We start from the raw sequence: 19,936 nt of genomic DNA, 5'->3' as shown, positions 1-19,936 counted from the left end.
AGGGTACATGTGTGTGTACAAGTGTGTGTACATTAGAGGTCGACCGATTAATCGGAATGGCCGATTAATTAGGGCCGATTTCAAGTTTTCATAACAATCGGAAATCTTTTTTTTTTTTTTTTACACATTTATTTAACTAGGCAAGTCAGTTAAGAACACATTCTTATTTTCAATGACGGCCTAGGAACGGTGGGTTAACTGCCTTGTTCAGGGGCAGAACGACAGATTTTTACCTTGTCAGCTCAGGGATTCAATCTTGCAACCTTACGGTTAACTAGTCCAATGCTCTAACCACCTGCCTCACGAGGAGCCCGCCTGTTACGCGAATGCAGTAAGAAGCCAAGGTAAGTTGCTAGCTAGCATTAAACTTATCTTATAAAAAACAATCAATCAATCATAATCATTAGTTATAACTACACATGGTTGATGATATTACTAGTTTATCTATCGTGTCCTGCGTTGCATATAATTGATGCGGTGCGCATTCGCGAAAAAGGACTGTCGTTGCTCCAACGTGTACCTAACCATAAACATCAATGCCTTTCTTAAAATCAATACACAGAAGTATATATTTTTAAACCTGCATATTTAGCTAAAAGAAATCCAGGTTAGCAGGCAATATTAACCAGGTGAAATTGTGTCACTTCTCTTGCGTTCATTGCACGCAGAGTCAGGGTATATGCAACAGTTTGGGCCGCCTGGCTCATTGCGAACTAATTTGACAGAATTTTACGTAATTATGACATAACATTGAAGGTTGTGCAATGTAACAGGAATATTTAGACTGATGGATGACACCCTTTAGATAAAATATGGAACGGTTCCGTATTTCACTGAAAGAATAAATGTTTTGTTTTCGAGATTATAGTTTCCGGATTCGACCATATTAATGACCTAAGGCTCGTATTTCTGTGTGTTATTATGTTATAATCAAGTCTATGATTTTATAGAGCAGTCTGAGCGATGGTGGGCACCAGCAGGCTCGTAAGCATTCATTCAAACAGCACTTTCGTGCGTTTTGCCAGCAGCTCTGCTGTTTATGAATTCAAGCCTATCAACTCCCGAGATTAGGTTGGTGTAACCGATGTGAAATGGCTAGCTAGTTAGCGGGGTGCGCACTAATAGCGTTTCAAACGTCACTCGCTCTGAGACTTGGAGTAGTTGTTCCCCTTGCTCTGCAAGGGTAACGCTGCTTCGAGGGTGGCTGTTGTCGATGTGTTCCTGGTTCGAGCCCAGGTAGGAGCGAGGAGAGGGACGGAAGCTATACTTGTTACACTGGCAATACTAAAGTGCCTATAAGAACATCCAATAGTCAAAGGTATATGAAATACAAATGGTATAGAGAGAAATAGTCCTATAATTCCTATAATAACTACAACCTAAAACTTCTTACCTGGGAATATTGAAGAATCATGTTAAAAGGAACCACCAGCTTTCATATGTTCTCATGTTCTGAGCAAGGAACTTAAACGTTAGCTTTCTTACATGGCACATATTGCACTTTTACTTTCTTCAACACTTTGTTTTTGCATTATTTAAACCAAATTGAACATGTTTCATAATTTATTTGAGGCTAAATTGATTTTATTGATGTATTATATTTAGTTAAAATAAGTGTTATATTCAGTATTGTTGTAATTGTCATTATTACAAATAACTTGTACATTTTTATTTTTAAATTGGCCGATTAAATCGGTATTGGCTTTTTTTGTCCTCCAATAATCGGTATCGGTGTTGAAAAATCATAATCGGTCGACCTCTAGTGTACATGTGTGTGTATGTTTGAGAGATTGTGTGTGTCGTATGTGTGTGTGTGTTGTGTATCATAGAGAACATTGCGCACCTGAGAGTTGGAAGAGGAGCTCGGAGGCCATTTTCACCGATATGTCCTGGGAGAAGAGGTCTTGCTTCTGGGGGCGGGACAACGCCTCAGGGAGGCTGGCCATTGGCTCGCTCTTCTCACACGGCCCTAAAGTGCTGAAGGCCAGCAGGTGAGAAGAGGGCGGGGCCGGGCCGCTGGCCGGGTCCACCTCCATAGGTTCTGCCTTCACCGTCATCTTCTGGTAGTGGGCGGCGTCCTTGTTGCTTTCTGGGGTAGGGGATTGGATGAGAGGGACAGTGAGTGACAGGGTTGAATCTATGCATTCCTGTGACAAATCCTATCTACACTGAGTACACCAAACATTAGGAACACCTCCCTAATATTGAGTTGGGACCCCCTTTGCCCTCAGAACAGCCTCAATTCGTCAGTGCATGGACTCTACAAGGTGTCGAAAGCGTTCCACAGGGATGCTGACTCCAATGCTTCCCACAGTTGTGTTAAGTTGGCTGGAAGTCCTTTGGGTGGGGGACCAATCTTGATAAACACGGGAATAAGGGATCATGGCTTTAACCTGGATTCACCTAGTCAGTCTATGTCATGGAAAGAGCAGGTGTCAATGTGTATATATATATATATATATATATATATTAGTGAGGGAAGTCATTTGCCTTATAGTTTGAGAAAAGCCAGTTGTTTAATCCAAAAGGTTATAATATATTTATACGGCATACAACTCTACTGGCTTTCCTCAAAGCTGACTAGTAAGTGGATTTGATTCCCGGTAATGTCCTAATCTCTGCATTTTACAGATGATGCATGGATGTGTCTCATTCTCAAAATATAGATAGCTAAGTTAATTTATCATACAAACCCTACATAGACTTCATACTACCTCATGGATGTTCAAAGAGAAATAACCTTAAAAAACTTTGTTAATGCCTTTAACATATACCCCAAGGACATTCTGTACATTTAATCAGACACAGACAAGATCTCTCATTCCATTCATAGTTCAATCTCCATCCATCAGGAGCACTCTAAACTCTGGACTGTCCTCGCTCAACCTCTTTGAAATAATACGGGTCTGAATCCAAATGGAAATGGTTGGAATTCCGAACATGTTTAATAAAGCCTGGACCATAACATCCATTCAACCCCTAAAGCGCGCCGTTCCTGAGTGGATATTGTTATGTAGGGCTAGAGGGCATCACCAAGTCACACACTGGCTCAGGGAGCTAGTACAGGGTCACTGGGGGGGGGGGTGGTGTGTGTGTGTGTGTGTGTGTGTGTGTGTGTGTGTGTGTGTGTGTGTGTGTGTGTGTGTGTGTGTGTGTGTGTGTGTGTGTGTGTGTGTGTGTGTGTGTGTGTGTGTGTGATATAAATACAGTTGAAGTCGTAAGTTTACATACACCTTAGCCAAATACATTTAAACTCAGTTTTTCACAATTCCTGACATTTAATTCTAGTAAAAATTCCCTGTCTTAGGTCAGTTAGGATCACCACTGAATGTGAAATGTCAGAATAATAGTAGAGAGAATGATTTATTTCAGCTTTTATTTCTTTCATCACATTCCCAGTGGGTCAGAAGTTTACATACACTCAATTAGTATTTGGTAGCATTGCCTTTAAATTGTTTAACTTGGGTCAAACGTTTCAGGTAGACTTCCACAAGCTTCCCACAATAAGTTGGGTGAATTTTGGCCCATTCCTCCTGACAGAACTGGTGTAACTGAGTCAGGTTTGTAGGCCTCCTTGCTCGCACCCGCTTTTTCAGTTCTGCCCACACATTTTCTATAGGATTGAGGTCAGAGCTTTGTGATGGCCACTCCAATACCTTAACTTTGTTGTCCTTAAGCCATATTGCCACAAATTTGGAAGTACGTTTGGGGTCGTTGTCCATTTGGAAGACCCATTTGCGACCAAGCTTTAACTTCCTGACTGATGTCCTGAGATGTTGCTTCAATATATCCACATCATTTTCGTTCCTCATGATGCCATCTATTTTGTGAAGTGCACCAGTCCCTCCTGCAGCAAAGCACCCCCACAACATGATGCTGCCACCCCCGTGCTTCACGGTTGGGATGGTGTTCTTCGGCTTGCAAGCCTCCCCCTTTTTCCTCCAAACATAACGATGGTCATTATGGCCAAACAGTTCTATTTTTGTTTCATCAGACCAGAGGACATTTCTCCAAAAAGTACGATCTTTGTCCCCATGTGCAGTTGCAAACCGTAGTCTTGCTTTTTTATGGCGGTTTTGGAGCAGTGGCTTCTTCCTTGCTGAGCGGCCTTTCAGGTTATGTCGATATAGGACTCGTTTTACTGTGGATATAGATACTTTTGAACCTGTTTCCTCCAGCATCTTCACAAGGTCCTTTGCTGTTGTTATGGGATTGATTTGCACTTTTCGCACCAAAGTGCGTTCATCTCTAGGAGACAGAACGCGCCTCCTTCCTGAGCGGTATGACGGCTGCGTGTTCCCATGGTGTTTATACTTGCGTACTATTGTTTGTACAGATGAACGTGGTGCATTTGGAAATTGCTCCCAAGGATGAACCAGACTTGTGGAGGTCTACAATTTTTTGGCAGATTTTTTGGAGTTCTTGGCTGATTTTTTTGATTTTACCATGATGTCAAGCAAAGAGGCACTGAGTTTGAAGGTAGGCCTTGAAATACATCCACAGGTACACACACCTCGAATTTACTCAAATTATGTCAATTTGCCTATCAGAAGCTTCTAAATCAATGACATAATTTTCTGGAATTTTCCAAGCTGTTTAAAGGCACAGTCAACTTAGTGTATGTAAACATCTGACCCACTGGAATTGTGATACAGTGAATTATAAGTGAAATAATTTGTCTGTAAACAATTGATGGAAAAATTACTTGTGTCATGCATAAAGTACATGTCCTAACCGACTTGCCAAAACTATAGTTTGTTAACAAGACATTTGTGGAGTGGTTGAAAAACCGAGTTTTAAATGACTCCAACTTAAGTGTATGTAAACTTCCAACTTCCAACTGTATATATATATGGTTCACAGAAGCACACAAAATACAGGAAAGGGGATAGTGTATGGTGTGTGTGTGTGGCTCAGTGAAGCACACAAAACAGAAAATATGCTACCACCATTAAATATGAAACAGTACAACAGTAACCTCATTCCAGCGCTATGGGCATTTTGAAGAGGGGGGTGTTATGATGTTGTGAACTCAAACGCTTCCTTGAAAACCTTTTGCTTCAGCTGCCGTCAAACAAAATAACACTTCTGATTCAACAGCGGTCGTTGTCTTTTCATATCTAGTTTCTCGTAAATCAGGGCATCTCTTAGGAGATTAGAAAAATCGGGGTTGAAATAAAACAACAACGTTGGTTAGAGAATCCCTAACGGAGGAAAAACCTTCCCGTAACCTCCCCCCAACCTCCCCATCGCTCTGGTTATCAGACAGTGTTCAAGAGGTTAGCCAAATAGCAGACGCTAAAAATAGTCCCGGTGGCCGGCAGTACACGGCATCAGGATCTCTGAGGTAACAGATTTTGACTGTCTCGTCCAGGTTGTGTGTGTGTGTAAGCGAGTGTGTAAGTGTGTGTGTGTGTGTGATGAGGAGCAGCAGGGAGCTCCAGCCATGCTGACACGGCTGCTCATGGTGATTATGGATATATGAAATTGGGCCAGTAGCGAGGGGGGAAGAGGTGGGAGGGGGGGGTCAGTAGTACAGGAGAGAGATGGGAGAGAGATAGATGGAAGGGGGAGAGAGAAAGAGTGAGAGAGGGGGGAAGGAGGGAGGGGTGAGAGGGTAGGCTGAGGTCAGCAGTGTAGGAGAAAGCGAGTGATAGATGGAGAGAGGCAGGGTAGGGTGAGGAGGCAGCGAGGCAGTAGTAACCCAGTGATGACCCTGCCCTTTCTGTGACCTCTCCTCTCCTGGATGGCTGAGCCTGGGAGGGGCGAGGCTAGTCACCGTTGTCTGAACCCGGCCTACATTGTGTGTATGTGGCGAGGTGCACGCCTGAGTGGTGCGTTTACATTCGGAGTTGAAAGTGTGTGTGTGTGCATCAAATCAAATTGTATTTGCCACATGCTTCATAAACAACAGGTGTGGACCAACAGTGAAATGTTTACCCAGGTGCATGCTAGAGCACCAGTGTGTGTGTACAGTGTGTGTGTGTGTGTGCGGTCGGCCCAGTGTGCCTGTGTGTTTACATGATGTATGTGTGCGCGTCCATCTGAGTGCGTTCTCTTTCCGGACCCAGGTTTCAGGGGCGGTGGTAGCCTAGCCGACCCGACCCCACGTCACCCCCCCGTCTGGAGACACAACTGACAACCATCGGCCGACTAATCCCTTAATCAGGTGCCCAGAGCCTGGCAAGAGCAGAGCGGTCGTGGAGGAGGGGGGGGGGGGGTAGAGAGCACTGCGAGGCCGGGGTCAACCAAGGGACAGGCAGTCTCACGCACGCTCCCGCCTGGGGTTCACCACCCCTGCCATCAGGGGCTGAGCAGACTGCTGAGCCACACACACACACACACACACACACACACACACACACACACACACACACACAGACACAAACACACACACACACACACACACACACACACACACACACACACACACACACACACACACACACACACACGAAGCGAGAGAGAGCTGGGATAAGCACACTTGCGTCACAGCTGAGATTCATTGAGCGGTCAGACGGTCACACACACAAACATTTTGCCCACACACACACGCTCAGAAAGTAGATAAACACACTCTCAGTGAAAACACATCAAAGTAGGGGGTCTAAGTGGTCTTTTTTTGTGTCAAATTGCGTGGCCTTCACTTGCCTATCTAGCACAAAAAAACACACACTACACACGGCACTATATGTCCAGGGTTATGACATTATGTTCTGGTGCCATAAAAAGATGAATCCTGTTCCTAAGTGTGTGTGTGTGTGTATATCGTCCCCTCTAGTGTAGGAGCAGTGGAACACTACACCAGTTCACCTCTAACAGCAAGTAGAGGGGTTGTGACCTGATAACTCCCACTACCTCTGTACTGTAGTGTAGAATCTCTCACTTGCACAGCTCTGACTGATCATATACGGTGTTGTATGGTACCATACACTGTAACGCTCTCAATGTACACAGGCAGGCTATGTACGGTCTAACGCAGGGCTCTCCAACCCTGTTCCTGGAGAGATACCCTCCTGTAGGTTTTTCCCTCCAACCCCGGTTGTAACTAACCTGATTCAGTTCATCAACCAGATATTTATTAGAAGCAGGTGCACTAGATTAGGGTTGGAGTGAAAACCTACAGGAAGGTATCTCTCCAGGAACAGGTTTGGAAAACCCTGGTCTAATGTATAGATATCACGTTAACTTGACTTTGTCATATACCTTATCCGCTCAATGTATGACACAGGTAGGTTATACATAGTCCAATGTATATTATGTTGACATTGTGTGGATTGTGTTCAGGCTACATGCTAATATATTCTGTATCTTTAGAGACAGCCATATGCTATCTAGTATACTGTAATCTCTCTATATCAGGTTAATATTAACACACTGTACATATCACATTTTATCGGACAAATACATGTCTGCTTTAACTTGACAATGCATTATTCATTTTTGAGACGGAGTGAAAATGACTGCACTGCTCTGTTTCGCTGTTCACCTTTGACCTTCGGTGTCTGCTCCAATCAGAACGTACAGCCAGTCTGACTGTGTGCGTGTACGTAGATGAGGAGAGGACTAGCAGTAAAGCCCTACAGCTAACAGCCAGAGAGCCACGCCATTACCGAGTCAACACATGTAAAGCTATCTTATCATTCTGCGAGGTATACCTTTGATGCATCGACAGAGGGGGAATAGAGAGATGAGCTGGGAGAGACACATGGATGCCGTGAGGGAGGAAGAGAGGATGAGAGGAAAGGATAAAAAAAAGGAGGAGAGTGCCAGGGAGAGGAACACCCTGAGGGTGAGAGAGAAGGAAGAAAGATGAGTGAGCTAGAGAAGGAGACGGATACGAGGAGGAGTCATAAGATGACATCCTCTCTCCTCATCCCCTCGCTCTCCCTCTCTGGTCGACCTGCTCAGAAAGGGGTGAAGAGTTCAGCTGCTTCAAAAGGATGCAGTGGTGGAAGACAACATGTCAGCTGGGGAGCGAAACAGCAGCAGCAGCAGCCTAGCCTGCAGCAGACAGAGACTGATCTTAGACCAGTTACCTCTTATTCAGCCGGGAGCGGGAGGGGTGATACTGCTGCTACATCTGTTCCCAGATCTGCTGGTACTGTAGCGTTCAATAATTCAGTACAATGATGATGCAACACTTGCACTGAGACTAATGGAGAGTGGTGTGTTTGTTACAGAGAGAGGGGGGGGGGGTTCAAAGGCCCAATAGCCCCCTAAGGGGATGAGTGCCTAAAGATATCAGTGCCACTGTAAGACTAGATCTACCAGGGAGGGAGGAAATGAAGGAGAAAGGGAGGGAGGAGGGCACAGAGAGGGCACGGACAGGGCACTGAGGCAGAGTGGAACAGGCTTAGCATCAGGATACAGCAGTGCAGTGGTGATGAAATGAAACGGCAGGGTCATGTCCTCCCACCCACCACTTGGGCTACATTAACATGTATTCCTGCACTTCATAAATCCAATCAATTATTGTTATGCAGTACGTGTGGACAATTGATTGTCAGTGTACGGTTTAAACTACACTGAAACAAAATATAAACGGAACATGCAACAATTTCAACGATTTTTACTGAGTTACAGTTCATTTAAGGAAATCAGTCCACTGAAATAAATTCATTAGGTCCTAATCGATGGATTTCACATGACTGGGCAGGGGCACAGCCATGGGTCGGGCCTGGAAGGGCATGGGCCCACCCACTTGGGAGCCAGGCTCACTGACTGGGGAGCCAGGCAAAGTCAATCAGAATGAGTTTTTCCCCACAAAAGGGTTTTATTACAGACAGAAACACTTCTCAGTTGCACCAGCTGTCCGGGTGGCTGGTCGCACCTGCGTAATGATCATAATGTTTAATCAGCTTCTTGATAATCCATCCACCTGACAGGTGGCATATCTTGGCAAAGGAGAAATACTCACTAACAGGGATGTAAACCAATTTGTGCACAAACTTTGAGAGAAATAAGCTTTTTGTGCATATGAAACATTTCTGGGATCTTTTATTTCAGCTCATGAAACCAACATTTTTCATGTTGGGTTTATATTTTTGTTCAGTATGTATGGATGTATATATACTTACAAATACATATACACACACACATACATACAGTTGAAGTCGGAAGTTTACATACACTTTAGTTTGGAGTCATTAAAATTCATTTTTCAACCTCTCCACAAATGTCTTGTTAACAAACTATAGTTTGGCAAGTCGGTTAGGACTTCTACAGTCGTGGCCAAAAGTTTAGAGAATGAAACAAATATTAATTTTCACAAAGTCTGATGCCTCAGTGTCTTTAGATATTTTTGTCAGATGTTACTATGGAATGAATACTGAAGTATAATTACAAGTATTTCATAAGTGTCAAAGGCTTTTATTGGCAATTACATGAAGTTGATGGAAAGAGTCAATATTATCAGTGTTGACCCTTCTTTTTCAAGACCTCTGCAATCCGCCCTGGCATGCTGTCAATTAACTTCTGGCCACATCCTGACTGATGGCAGCCCATTCTTGCATAATCAATGCTTGGAGTTTGTCAGAATTTGTGGGTTTTTGTTTGTCCACCCGCCTCTTGTGGATTGACAACAAGTTCTCAATGGGATTAAGGTCTGGGGAGTTTCCTGGCCATGGACCCAAAATATAGATGTTTTGTTCCCCGAGCCACTTCGTTATCACTTTTGCCTTATGGCAAGGTGCTCCATCATGCTGGAAAAGGCATTGTTCGTCACCAAACTGTTCCTGGATGGTTGGGAGAAGTTGCTCTCGGAGGATGTGTTGGTACCATTCTTTATTCATGGCTGTGTTCTTAGGCAAAATGGTGAGTGAGCCCACTCCCTTGGCTGAGAAGCAACCCCACACATGAATGTTCTCAGGATGCTTTACTGTTGGTATGACACAGGACTGATGGTAGCGCTCACCATGTCTTCTCCGGACAAGCTTTTTTCCGGATGCCCCAAACAATCGGAAAGGGGATTCATCAGAGAAAATGACTTTACCCCAGTCCTCAGCAGTCCAATCCCTGTTCCTTTTGCAGAATATCAGTCTGTCCCTGATGTTTTTCCTGGAGAGAAGTGGCTTCTTTGCTACCCTTCTTGAAACCAGGCCATCCTCCAAAAGTCTTTGCCTCACTGTGCGTGCAGATGCACTCACACCTGCCTGCTGCCATTCCTGATCAAGCTCTGTACTGGTGGTGCCCCGATCCCGCAGCTGAATCAACTTTAGGAGACGGTCCTGCTGCTTCCTGGACTTTCTTGGGCGCCCTGAAGCCTACTTCACAACAATTGAACCACTCTCCTTGAAGTTCTTGATGATCCGATAAATGGCTGATTTAGGTGCAATCTTACTGGCAGCAATATCCTTGCCTGTGAGGCCCTTTTTGTGCAAAGCAATGATGACGACACGTGTTTCCTTGCAGGTAACCATGGTTGACAGAGGAAGAACAATGATTCCAAGCACCACCCTCCTTTTGAAGCTTCCAGTCTGTTATTTGAACTCAATCAGCATGACAGAGTGATCTCCACCCTTGTCCTCGTCAACACTCACACCTGTGTTAACGAGAGAATCACTGACATGATGTCAGCTGGTCCTTTTGTGGCAGGGCTGAAATGCAGTGGAAGGTTTTTTTGGGGATTCAGTTTATTTGCATGGCAAAGAGGGACTTTGTAATTAATTGCTATTCATCTGATCACTCTTCATAACATTCTGGAGTATATGCAAATTGCCATCATACAAACTGAGGCAGCAGACTTTGTGAAAATTAATATTTGTGTCATTCTCAAAACTTTTGGCCACGACTGTACTTTGTGCATGACACAAGTAATTTTCCCAACAATTGTTTAGAGAGATTATTTCACTTATAATTCACTGTATCACAATTCCAGTGTGAAGTTTACATACACTAAGTTGACTGTGCCTTTAAAACCTCTTTGGGCTAGGGGGCAGTATTTTCACATCCGGATGAAAAGTGTGCCCAAAGTAAACTGCCTGCTACTCAGGCCTAGAAGCTAGGATATGCATGTTATTAGTAGATTTGGATAGTTTCTAAAATGTTTGAATAATGTCTGTGAGTATAACAGAACTGATTTGGCAGGCGAAATCCCGAGCACAATCCATCCAGGAAAATATTTTTTTGAGCTCAATCTGTTTTCCATTCGTTTTCTATGGCAATCCCTTTTTAATAGAAATATGCTTGAAATTCCTATGGCTTCCACTAGTCAACAGCCTTTAGAAATTGGTTGATGTTTTTCCTTTGAGAAATGAAGAAGTAGCCCTGTTATTTCCATGTGTCACTCCAGGTGCACTCTAATGTTTTGGTGCGCACGACCTGGAACGTGCTTCACTTTGTTTTCGTCCGGTATTGAGCACAGTATATCCAGTCTTAAATTTGATTGATTATTTACGTTTTAGGATACATAAATTTGGATTAGGAACGTTGTTTGAAATGTTTGGACCAAGTTTACAGGTAACTTATTAGATACTTTGTAGGCATGTTGGGCGAGTTGGAACCGGTGTTTTTCTGAATCAAACGCGCCAAATAAATTGACATTTTTGGGATATAAAGAAGCAATTTATCGAACAAAAATACCATTTGTGATGTTTATGGTACATTTTGGAGTGCCAACAGAAGAAAATCTTCAAAGGTAAGGCATGAATTATATCGTTATTTCTGACATTTGTGTAGCACCTGCCTGGTTGAAATCTGATTTTCATATGTTGGTATCCTGGGCGCTGTCCTCAGATAATCGCATGGTCTGCTTTCGCCGTAAAGCCTTTTTGAAATCTGACACTGTGGCTAGATTAACACGAAGTTCATCTTTAAACCGATAACACTTGTATGCTTTATGAATTCTTATGAGTATTTCTGTTTTTTGAATTTGTCGCGCTGCAATTTCACTGGGTGTTGTCAAATCGATCCCGCTAAAGGGATTGGCGCGCGAAGGGATCCATAAGAAGTTAAACAGCTTGGAAAATTCCCCAAAATTATGTCATGGCTTTAGAAGCTTCTGATAGGCTAATTGACATAATTTGAGTCAATTGGAGGTGTACCTGTGGATGTATTTCAAGGCCTACCTTTGCTCGACATCATGGGAAAAGAAAAACAGCCAAGACCTCAGAAAAAAGACCTCCACAAGTCTGGTTCATCCTTGGGAGCAATTTCCAAACGCCTGAAGGTACCACGTTCATCTGTACGAAGAATAGTACGCAAGTATAAACACAAATGGGACCACACAGCCGTCATACCGCTCAGGAAGGAGACGCGTTCTGACTCCTAGAGATTAATGTACTTTGGTGCGATAAGTGCAAATCAATCCCAGAACAACAGCAAAGGACCTTGTGAAGATGCTGGAGGAAACAGGTACAAAATTATCTATATCCACAGTAAAACGAGTCCTATATCGACATAACCTGAAAGGCCACTCAGCAAGGAAGAAGCCAACAAGCCAACAAGAAGCCAGCAAACTGCCACAAAAATGCCAGACTACGGTTTGCAACTGCACATGGGGACAAAGATCGTACTTTTTGGAGAAATGTCCTCTGGTCTGATGAAACAAAAATAGAACTGTTTGGCCATAATGACCATTGTTATGTTTGGAGGAAAAAGGGGGAGGCTTGCAAGCCGAAGAACACCATCCCAACCGTGAAGCACGGGGGTGGCAGCATCATGTTGTGGGGGTGCTTTGCTGCAGGAGTGGTGCACTTCACAAAATAGATGGCATCATGAGGAATGAAAATTATGTGGATATATTCAAGCAACATCTCAAGACATCAGTCAGAAAGTTAAAGCTTAGTCGCAAATGGATCTTCCAAATGGACAACGACCCCAAGCATGTAGAGGTCTGTAATTTTTATCATAGGTACACTTCAAAAATCCAGAAAATCACATTGTATGATTTTTAAGTAATTAATTTGCATTTTATTGCATGACATAAGTATTTGATACATCAGAAAAGCAGAACACAATATTTGGTACAGAAACCTTTGTTTGCAATTACAGAGATCATACGTTTCCTGTAGTTCTTGACCAGGTTTGCACACACTGCAGCAGGGATTTTAACCACTCCTCCATACAGACCTTCTCCAGATCCTTCAGGTTTCGGGGCTGTCGCTGGGCAATACGGACTTTCAGCTCCCTCCAAAGATTTTCTATTGGGTTCAGGTCTGGAGACTGGCTAGGCCACTCCAGGACCTTGAGATGCTTCTTACGGAGCCACTCCTTAGTTGCCCTGGCTGTGTGTTTTGGGTCGTTGTCATGCTGGAAGACCCAGCCACGACCCATCTTCAATGCTCTTACTGAGGGAAGGAGGTTGTTGGCCAACATCTCGCGATACATGGCCCCATCCATCCTCCCCTCAATACGGTGCAGTCGTCCTGTCCCCTTTGCAGAAAAGCATCCCCAAAGAATGATGTTTCCACCTCCATGCTTCACGGTTGGGATGGTGTTCTTGGGGTTGTACTCATCCTTCTTCGTCCTCCAAACACGGCGAGTGGAGTTTAGACCAAAAAGCTCTATTTTTGTCTCATCAGACCACATGACCTTCTCCCATTCCTCCTCTGGATCATCCAGATGGTCATTGGCAAACTTCAGACGGGCCTGGACATGCGCTGGCTTGAGCAGGGGGACATTGCGTGCGCTGCAGGATTTTAATCCATGACGGCGTAGTGTGTTACTAATGATTTTCTTTGAGACTGTGGTCCCAGCTCTCTTCGGGTCATTGACCAGGTCCTGCCGTGTAGTTCTGGGCTGATCCCTCACCTTCCTCATGATCATTGATGCCCCACGAGGTGAGATCTTGCATGGAGCCCCAGACCGAGGGTGATTGACCGTCATCTTGAACTTCCATTTTCTAATAATTGCGCCAACAGTTGTTACTTTCTCACCAAGCTGCTTGCCTATTGTCCTGTAGCCCATCCCAGCCTTGTGCAGGTCTACAATTTTATCCCTGATGTCCTTACACAGCTCTCTGGTCTTGGCCATTGTGGAGAGGTTGGCGTCTGTTTGATTGAGTGTGTGGACAGGTGTCTTTTATACAGGTAACGAGTTCAAACAGGTGCAGTTAGTACAGGTAACGAGTGGAGAACAGGAGGGCTTCTTAAAGAAAAACCAACAGGTCTGTGAGAGACAGAATTCTTACTGGTTGGTAGGTGATCAAATACTTATGTCATGCAATAAAATGCAAATTAATTACTTAAAAATCATACAATGTGATTTTCTGGATTTTTGTTTTAGATTCCGTCTCTCACAGTTGAAGTGTACCTATGATAAAAAATTACAGACCTCTACATGCTTTGTAAGTAGGAAAACCGTCAAAATCAGCATTGTATCAAATACTTGTTCTCCCCACTGTATACACACACACACACACACACACACACACACACACACACACACACACACACACACACACACACACACACACACACACACACACACACACACACACACACACACACACACACACACACACACACACACACACACACACACACACACACAAACTATGGAATCATGTAGTAACCAAAAAAAGTTAAACAAATCAAAATATATTTTATATTTGAGATTCTTCTTAACCTGGAATGCCTTTCCCAGTGAAAGTTACGCCCCTGCTTTTTCCTATTCTGGTCTGTATATGTGTGTGAGAGTGTATCCTCTAGTCCAATCACTTTGACAACACGTCATCAGGTTCTACTACAGCCCACATCACTTTAACCCCACGACCCCAACTGGGACGCCATGTCAGGTACACTCGTCTTAATTAGCAAGGTAATGACCTTGGGCGCTGAGGGTGATGAAAGACGAAACGGAGGGGGATATATTGGGACGGAAATAGGTTCACTGCTAGGAGAAGGGTGTGATTTCACACCCATGGTGGGGGGTAGGGGGAGATGGAACCAGGGACAGTGGGTGGCAGGGACATCATCACCCACACTTTGCCAGCCTGCCTGCCTGGGACAAAGGGTATCACTCAAGGCACTGTACCCCCCCATACCCCCCATCCTCCCAGTCCCCTGATGTCCTTCTGTACCCTCTATACCAGTACCCATCTGCTAACAGGCACTAGCAGGCGTTAGCCAGCAGCGCAGGGGACTGTTTAGCCCTACTGTAATTAGCCCCTAGACGCTAACCGTGCTAACAGCATGTTTTAAAACAGATGTGGGGGGTGGAGACAGGGCGCTACCGCCTCCACCGTCATTTGATAAGGAGAGAGAGAGAAAGAGCGAAAAAGAGAGAGAAACAGAAGTGACCTAGTTAAAGCAGTGATGCGACACATTACAGTTCACAATGGCCAGTTTTGATGCCAGTCCTCCTTGCTCTCCTGATGGTTGTCTTGGTCAACTGAAAATGAGCTAGTCCGGTCATTTAATTACATCTAGCCTATTCCATATTAGTGGGTTTAAGGCGGAGCCTCTCCGGTAACAATCCATTTAACAGATCTATTGTAAGATCTCCAGTTTTATTTCTTCTATCTGTGCTCAATCGCACCCATGTGACTTTCTTTCAGCCAACAGCGTGCCTCCCTGCGCCGGAGTTGACCTCGGCAAGGGGTCAGAGGTGACGGAGTAGATGCCCTTGGAACCTCGTGGCCGTGTGACGCAGATGACTCATATGGAGTTGACCTTCCCCTTGGCCTCTCCCCCCTCCCCCCCCCCGTTCCTCTCTCTAACCTCAAGGCCGTCTGACTGAGGGGCCAGACTCACTGTCACAGCCATCACACAAGACAACCTTCTCTCCTACTCCCTCAGACGACCCCGCTGCTGTTGTCATGACAATGGACGACGGCACTACTCTCTCTACTAAGCTCCGGGGGGGGTGAGCACAATGAAAGATATTTGAAGTATTAAAGCTAGAATCCTTAAATTTTTCTTGGAGCATGCTGCTAAATTACAAAGGCTAACAGGCTAACTGGCCAATGTTAAACTACACTGACAGGCTAACGGCTTGGGCTCTGAATGCTAGCGGAGGCTAAAGGAGGATGTGGTGGTGTGGTGAGCATGTCAGCCCAGAGGTGGCGAATGATGAGGTGAGGAAACAGAACAAAGGACAAGCAGCAGTAGTGGAGGAATCACTCAGACTTCCCACCTCCTCTCTCTCTCACACTCACCATCTCTGTCGCGCACACACACAGACACACACAAAATGTATAGTGTGTGTGTGTGGTGTAATGTAGTGTATAGTGTAGCAGCGCTCCCAGGCAGTGACTATGACTCACTGTAGACACAGGGTGACCCAGAGAGAACAAGAGAACAGAACAATGGCAGCTGGTGTGTGAGGGTACAGGATGAGATGAGGGGCCATGGAGCTGAGAGATCACTGTACTGTTATCAACTGCTGTGCTACACTACACACCCCGCGGCAAACACACACACACACACACAGTACTGTTCCCTCGGAGCATGGAATTACATGAAATCAAGAGATCACCCACCCACCACCAACACCTACAGCACACACAACCTACAAGCTACACACAGACACACACTTGAACCAATTAGACACTTGATTAGCGGAGAGACACACTCAGCTCTCACACTGTGGACAAACACACACGCTTGATCTGTGCCACACACTTGACCATACTTTCAGCTGAAAATAAAATAAGCAGATAGGCTACACTTTCGTGATGACACACTGTAATTGCCTACTGTAATTACGTCGCAGCGAATAACATGAAACATGCTAAATCTAGCACACGGTCCAGAACAGGGTGTTCTTTTCAGTCCTTCCATCCTTTCACTATCTCTGTCTCATATAGTTGAGGGTGAGAGGGGCCTCTCGTATGACATAACCTGTACTGCAGCAGAAATAACAGAGAACATGCTAAAACTAGAAGACGGTTTAGGACAGGGTGTTCTTTCTTCCCTCCGTCATCTCTGTTTTCATAGAGAGGGGCGAGGGTGAGAGGTGGCCAGGTTTGAGGTTCACTGTAGCGCACCGTTGGAGATGGACCCAGCAGCCATCGATTGGTTTGTTTCGGACGGGGGACCGCAGGACGGGAAAAGGATATTGACTGAACAACATGAAAAATAATTGACCCTTCTGCCCATCTTCCACCCAAAAAACTTGGGGAGGAGGAGGAGGGAAAGAGAGAGAACAGAAACCGGGGGAGAGAGAAAACTAAAAACAGAAGGAAGTGGAGAGGAAGACGCAGGAGGGAGAGAAAGAGAACAGAGGTGTTGAGAGAGGACTTTGACCTGGATATTACCATGGGAAGACACAAAGGCTTTGGTGCCAAAATAGAGAGCTTTGAGTCTCAGTGTAAGAGATATAAACATTTGACAGTAAAATGGTTTTCACCTGTACTGGGCCTCACCTTTGACAACGGTTCCATTTTACTTCTCTATATACAATGCTTTTACCCATGTCATTACATGGCAGGGACCTGGGTCACCTTTGACCTCTCTATGGATTCATTCCTATTGGCTGATTTAAGGCACTAATTGTACCATGTTGACCCAGTCAAGAGCAGAATAGATTGAGGACTACCCTTTCACTGCAATCTCCAGATCAACATGGGTGAATTATATACTCAGATGTGCGAGATCACTAAGTAGAGTTTTAAAAGACTTGCACGCCTTGTCAGTACATAGGTCAAGTTAAGGTTTGTGGAGCTCATTTGAATTCAATCCAATCTCTACTTTCACTATCCTATATAGAGAAACATCAACTATGTTCTAATTATTTTTTATGATAAAATTGGCTGTGAATGTGTGTATTGTGCTGTCAAAAAACATAACTTCTAACCTGGAACACACACACAAAATACCTCCCCCCAACCCACACACACAGCCCATTACCTTACCTGATAGCTTCATCAGCAGCTCCGACGCCACCTTGAAGTTGATGTCCTGGCTGAGGAGACTGTTCTTGTTCCCCATGGGGCTTCCCTCCCGTCTCTTCAGGGTCCCCCTGTGGCTCCCACTGTCTGCTGTGACCTCTGCTGGCCCTGTGGCCCCCAGCGCCGCGCTCTGCTCCTGGTAGAAGGAGGAGTAGCTGGGCTGGCTCCGGGGGCTCCTCCGCACCTCTTCCTCCTCTTCCTCTGCCCGGGGTTCCTGCTTCAGATGGAAGGACTGTGGAGCCTTCAGGGCTTCCTTCTGGTTGGCCGCTATACAGAGAGAGAAAGGGGGGAGAGGGTTAGAGAAAGAGGGGGAGGGGTTAGAGAGAGCGAGAGCGGGTTAGAGTGAGCGAGAGCGGGGGAGAGAGAGAGTTAGAGGATAGCGAGAAGGTTGGAGAGGAGGAAAAGGTGAGAAGGAGAGAGGGGAAGAGGACAAATGAAAGAGGAGAGAGGGGAAGAGGTAGAGAGAAAAGGGAGAGAGTAGAGCCAGATTGGTGAGAGAGGTGAGGGTCAAGAGGAATGAGAGGGACGACGAGGACAGAGAGAGGGTAGACAGAGAGAGGGTTGAGGAGGGTTGTGTGTGAGAGATCCTCAACTATTTGTGGAATGATACAGTGTGGACTGTGGCAGAAGAGCAGGGTTCAACTGGGGTTTTCTCCATGTGACAGTTGATCACATAAACCCAACAATAACATAACGCTGGTCACATGGCACAACACGTGGCCGTGTGTCTGCATTCTACTGTCTTCTGTGTTCTTAGTTTGTACCTCAAACCACACACACACAAGTCACACAGGAACATAGTCACACTGACCATTAACATGTGTGAGAGAGAGAGCCGATCAGATTGAGGATGAGAGTAGGTTTTGTAAGCGTTCTGTTATTTAGAGAGAGAACTAAAAGTCCCTGGTCTGGACCACCAGTGAACAGTGAATCCTAGGATCCTGGAGCACAGTGGGCCAGCACAGATGGTAGGACCTAATGACTGACTCTCTCACTCTGTCCAGGTCCGCAGGGCATCTCTAACCACATCCACTCCTCTCTCTCCATCTTTATTTCTCACACACACACACACCAAAAAGCCATTGAGTTAAGTTAGGCTTGCTAATACACAGATAATAATGAAACTAAATATTATCTGCAGAGTGTAGATACACTTTGGTGTGTAGGTGTGTGTGTGTATATATATGTGTGTGTGTGTGTGTGTGTGTGTGTGTGTGTGTTTGTAGGGAAACTGGGTCACATCTAATCCCGCCTTAGATGAATAATTAATAAATAGACATGGAGCAACTTCTGATCTCCGCCAAGAAAACACAGAGACCACGGTGCCTCAACGCTTTGTGGTGATGGTTCTCTTACTCTGTCTCTCACTGCTCTCTCTCACACACACACACTTGGGTCTGTTATCACTCTTGGGCCGACGGCTGTCCCGTTTCCTCCGGCCCCACTATAGATCCGCTCCCCTGCTCACCCCCCCTCACCTGCTCCTCACTCACCCCATCTCACCCTCTCCTCACCCCCTACCGTCACACCTAACATCTCCGGCCTCCACAGGCCTGCCGCGGGGCCACCCCCCCCCCCGCCCGTGCCATAAATCTGCGGCCGCTCCGGCCATCTGATTAATGATGATGCACGTCGGAGGGACAGAGGGCTCAGGTAAGGGAGGACAGGAGCCACACTGGCAGAACCTCCGTGTGGGTGGACCTGCTAGACCTAAACCGCCCATGCTGTGCCACTGGGCTGTGCTGGTGGAGGCTGGTAGTAGGGGGGGGTTGCGTGAGGCCTAGTGGGAGGCCTGCGAAAGGGGGACAGTGACTTTCACGTCAAGGGGTTAGGGGTCGCGGCAGCACCACCAGCTGGAAATGTCACACTGTCAGATGTCAGCGGGCAGGCTCGATGGTGGAGTGTGTGTGTGTGTGTGTCAGATGTCAGCGGGCAGGCTAAGTATAACCTGGTCAGCACCTGGAAGGACGTCCTCTAATTAGGAGTGTGTTCAGGCCGTGTTGGATCAGACAGGGACAGTACGCTTCACTGTGGCCCTGGCGAGGCCTACACACACACACACACCAACTCTATTACAGACGACTTGCGCACACACACACACAC

At 45.6% G+C, this 19,936-nt stretch overlaps 1 protein-coding gene across 1 annotated transcript in view; it reads right to left on the bottom strand.

The window, feature by feature from the left end:
* Nucleotides 1-19,936, bottom strand: part of znf827 (zinc finger protein 827) — a 120,016-nt gene that overhangs the window by 53,510 nt on the left and 46,570 nt on the right. Inside the window, exons 5-6 of the mRNA XM_071407482.1 lie at nucleotides 17,798-18,100; nucleotides 1,844-2,089 (exon numbers count right to left, since the gene is read on the bottom strand). Coding sequence (XP_071263583.1) covers nucleotides 1,844-2,089; nucleotides 17,798-18,100 — 549 coding nt within the window. The remainder of the gene's footprint in view (nucleotides 1-1,843; nucleotides 2,090-17,797; nucleotides 18,101-19,936) is intronic.

This window comes from Salvelinus alpinus, chromosome 6 (assembly GCF_045679555.1).
Source record: "Salvelinus alpinus chromosome 6, SLU_Salpinus.1, whole genome shotgun sequence".
In the NCBI taxonomy this organism is placed as follows: Eukaryota; Metazoa; Chordata; class Actinopteri; order Salmoniformes; family Salmonidae; genus Salvelinus; species Salvelinus alpinus.
This window is presented reverse-complemented; position numbering and strand designations above follow the sequence as displayed.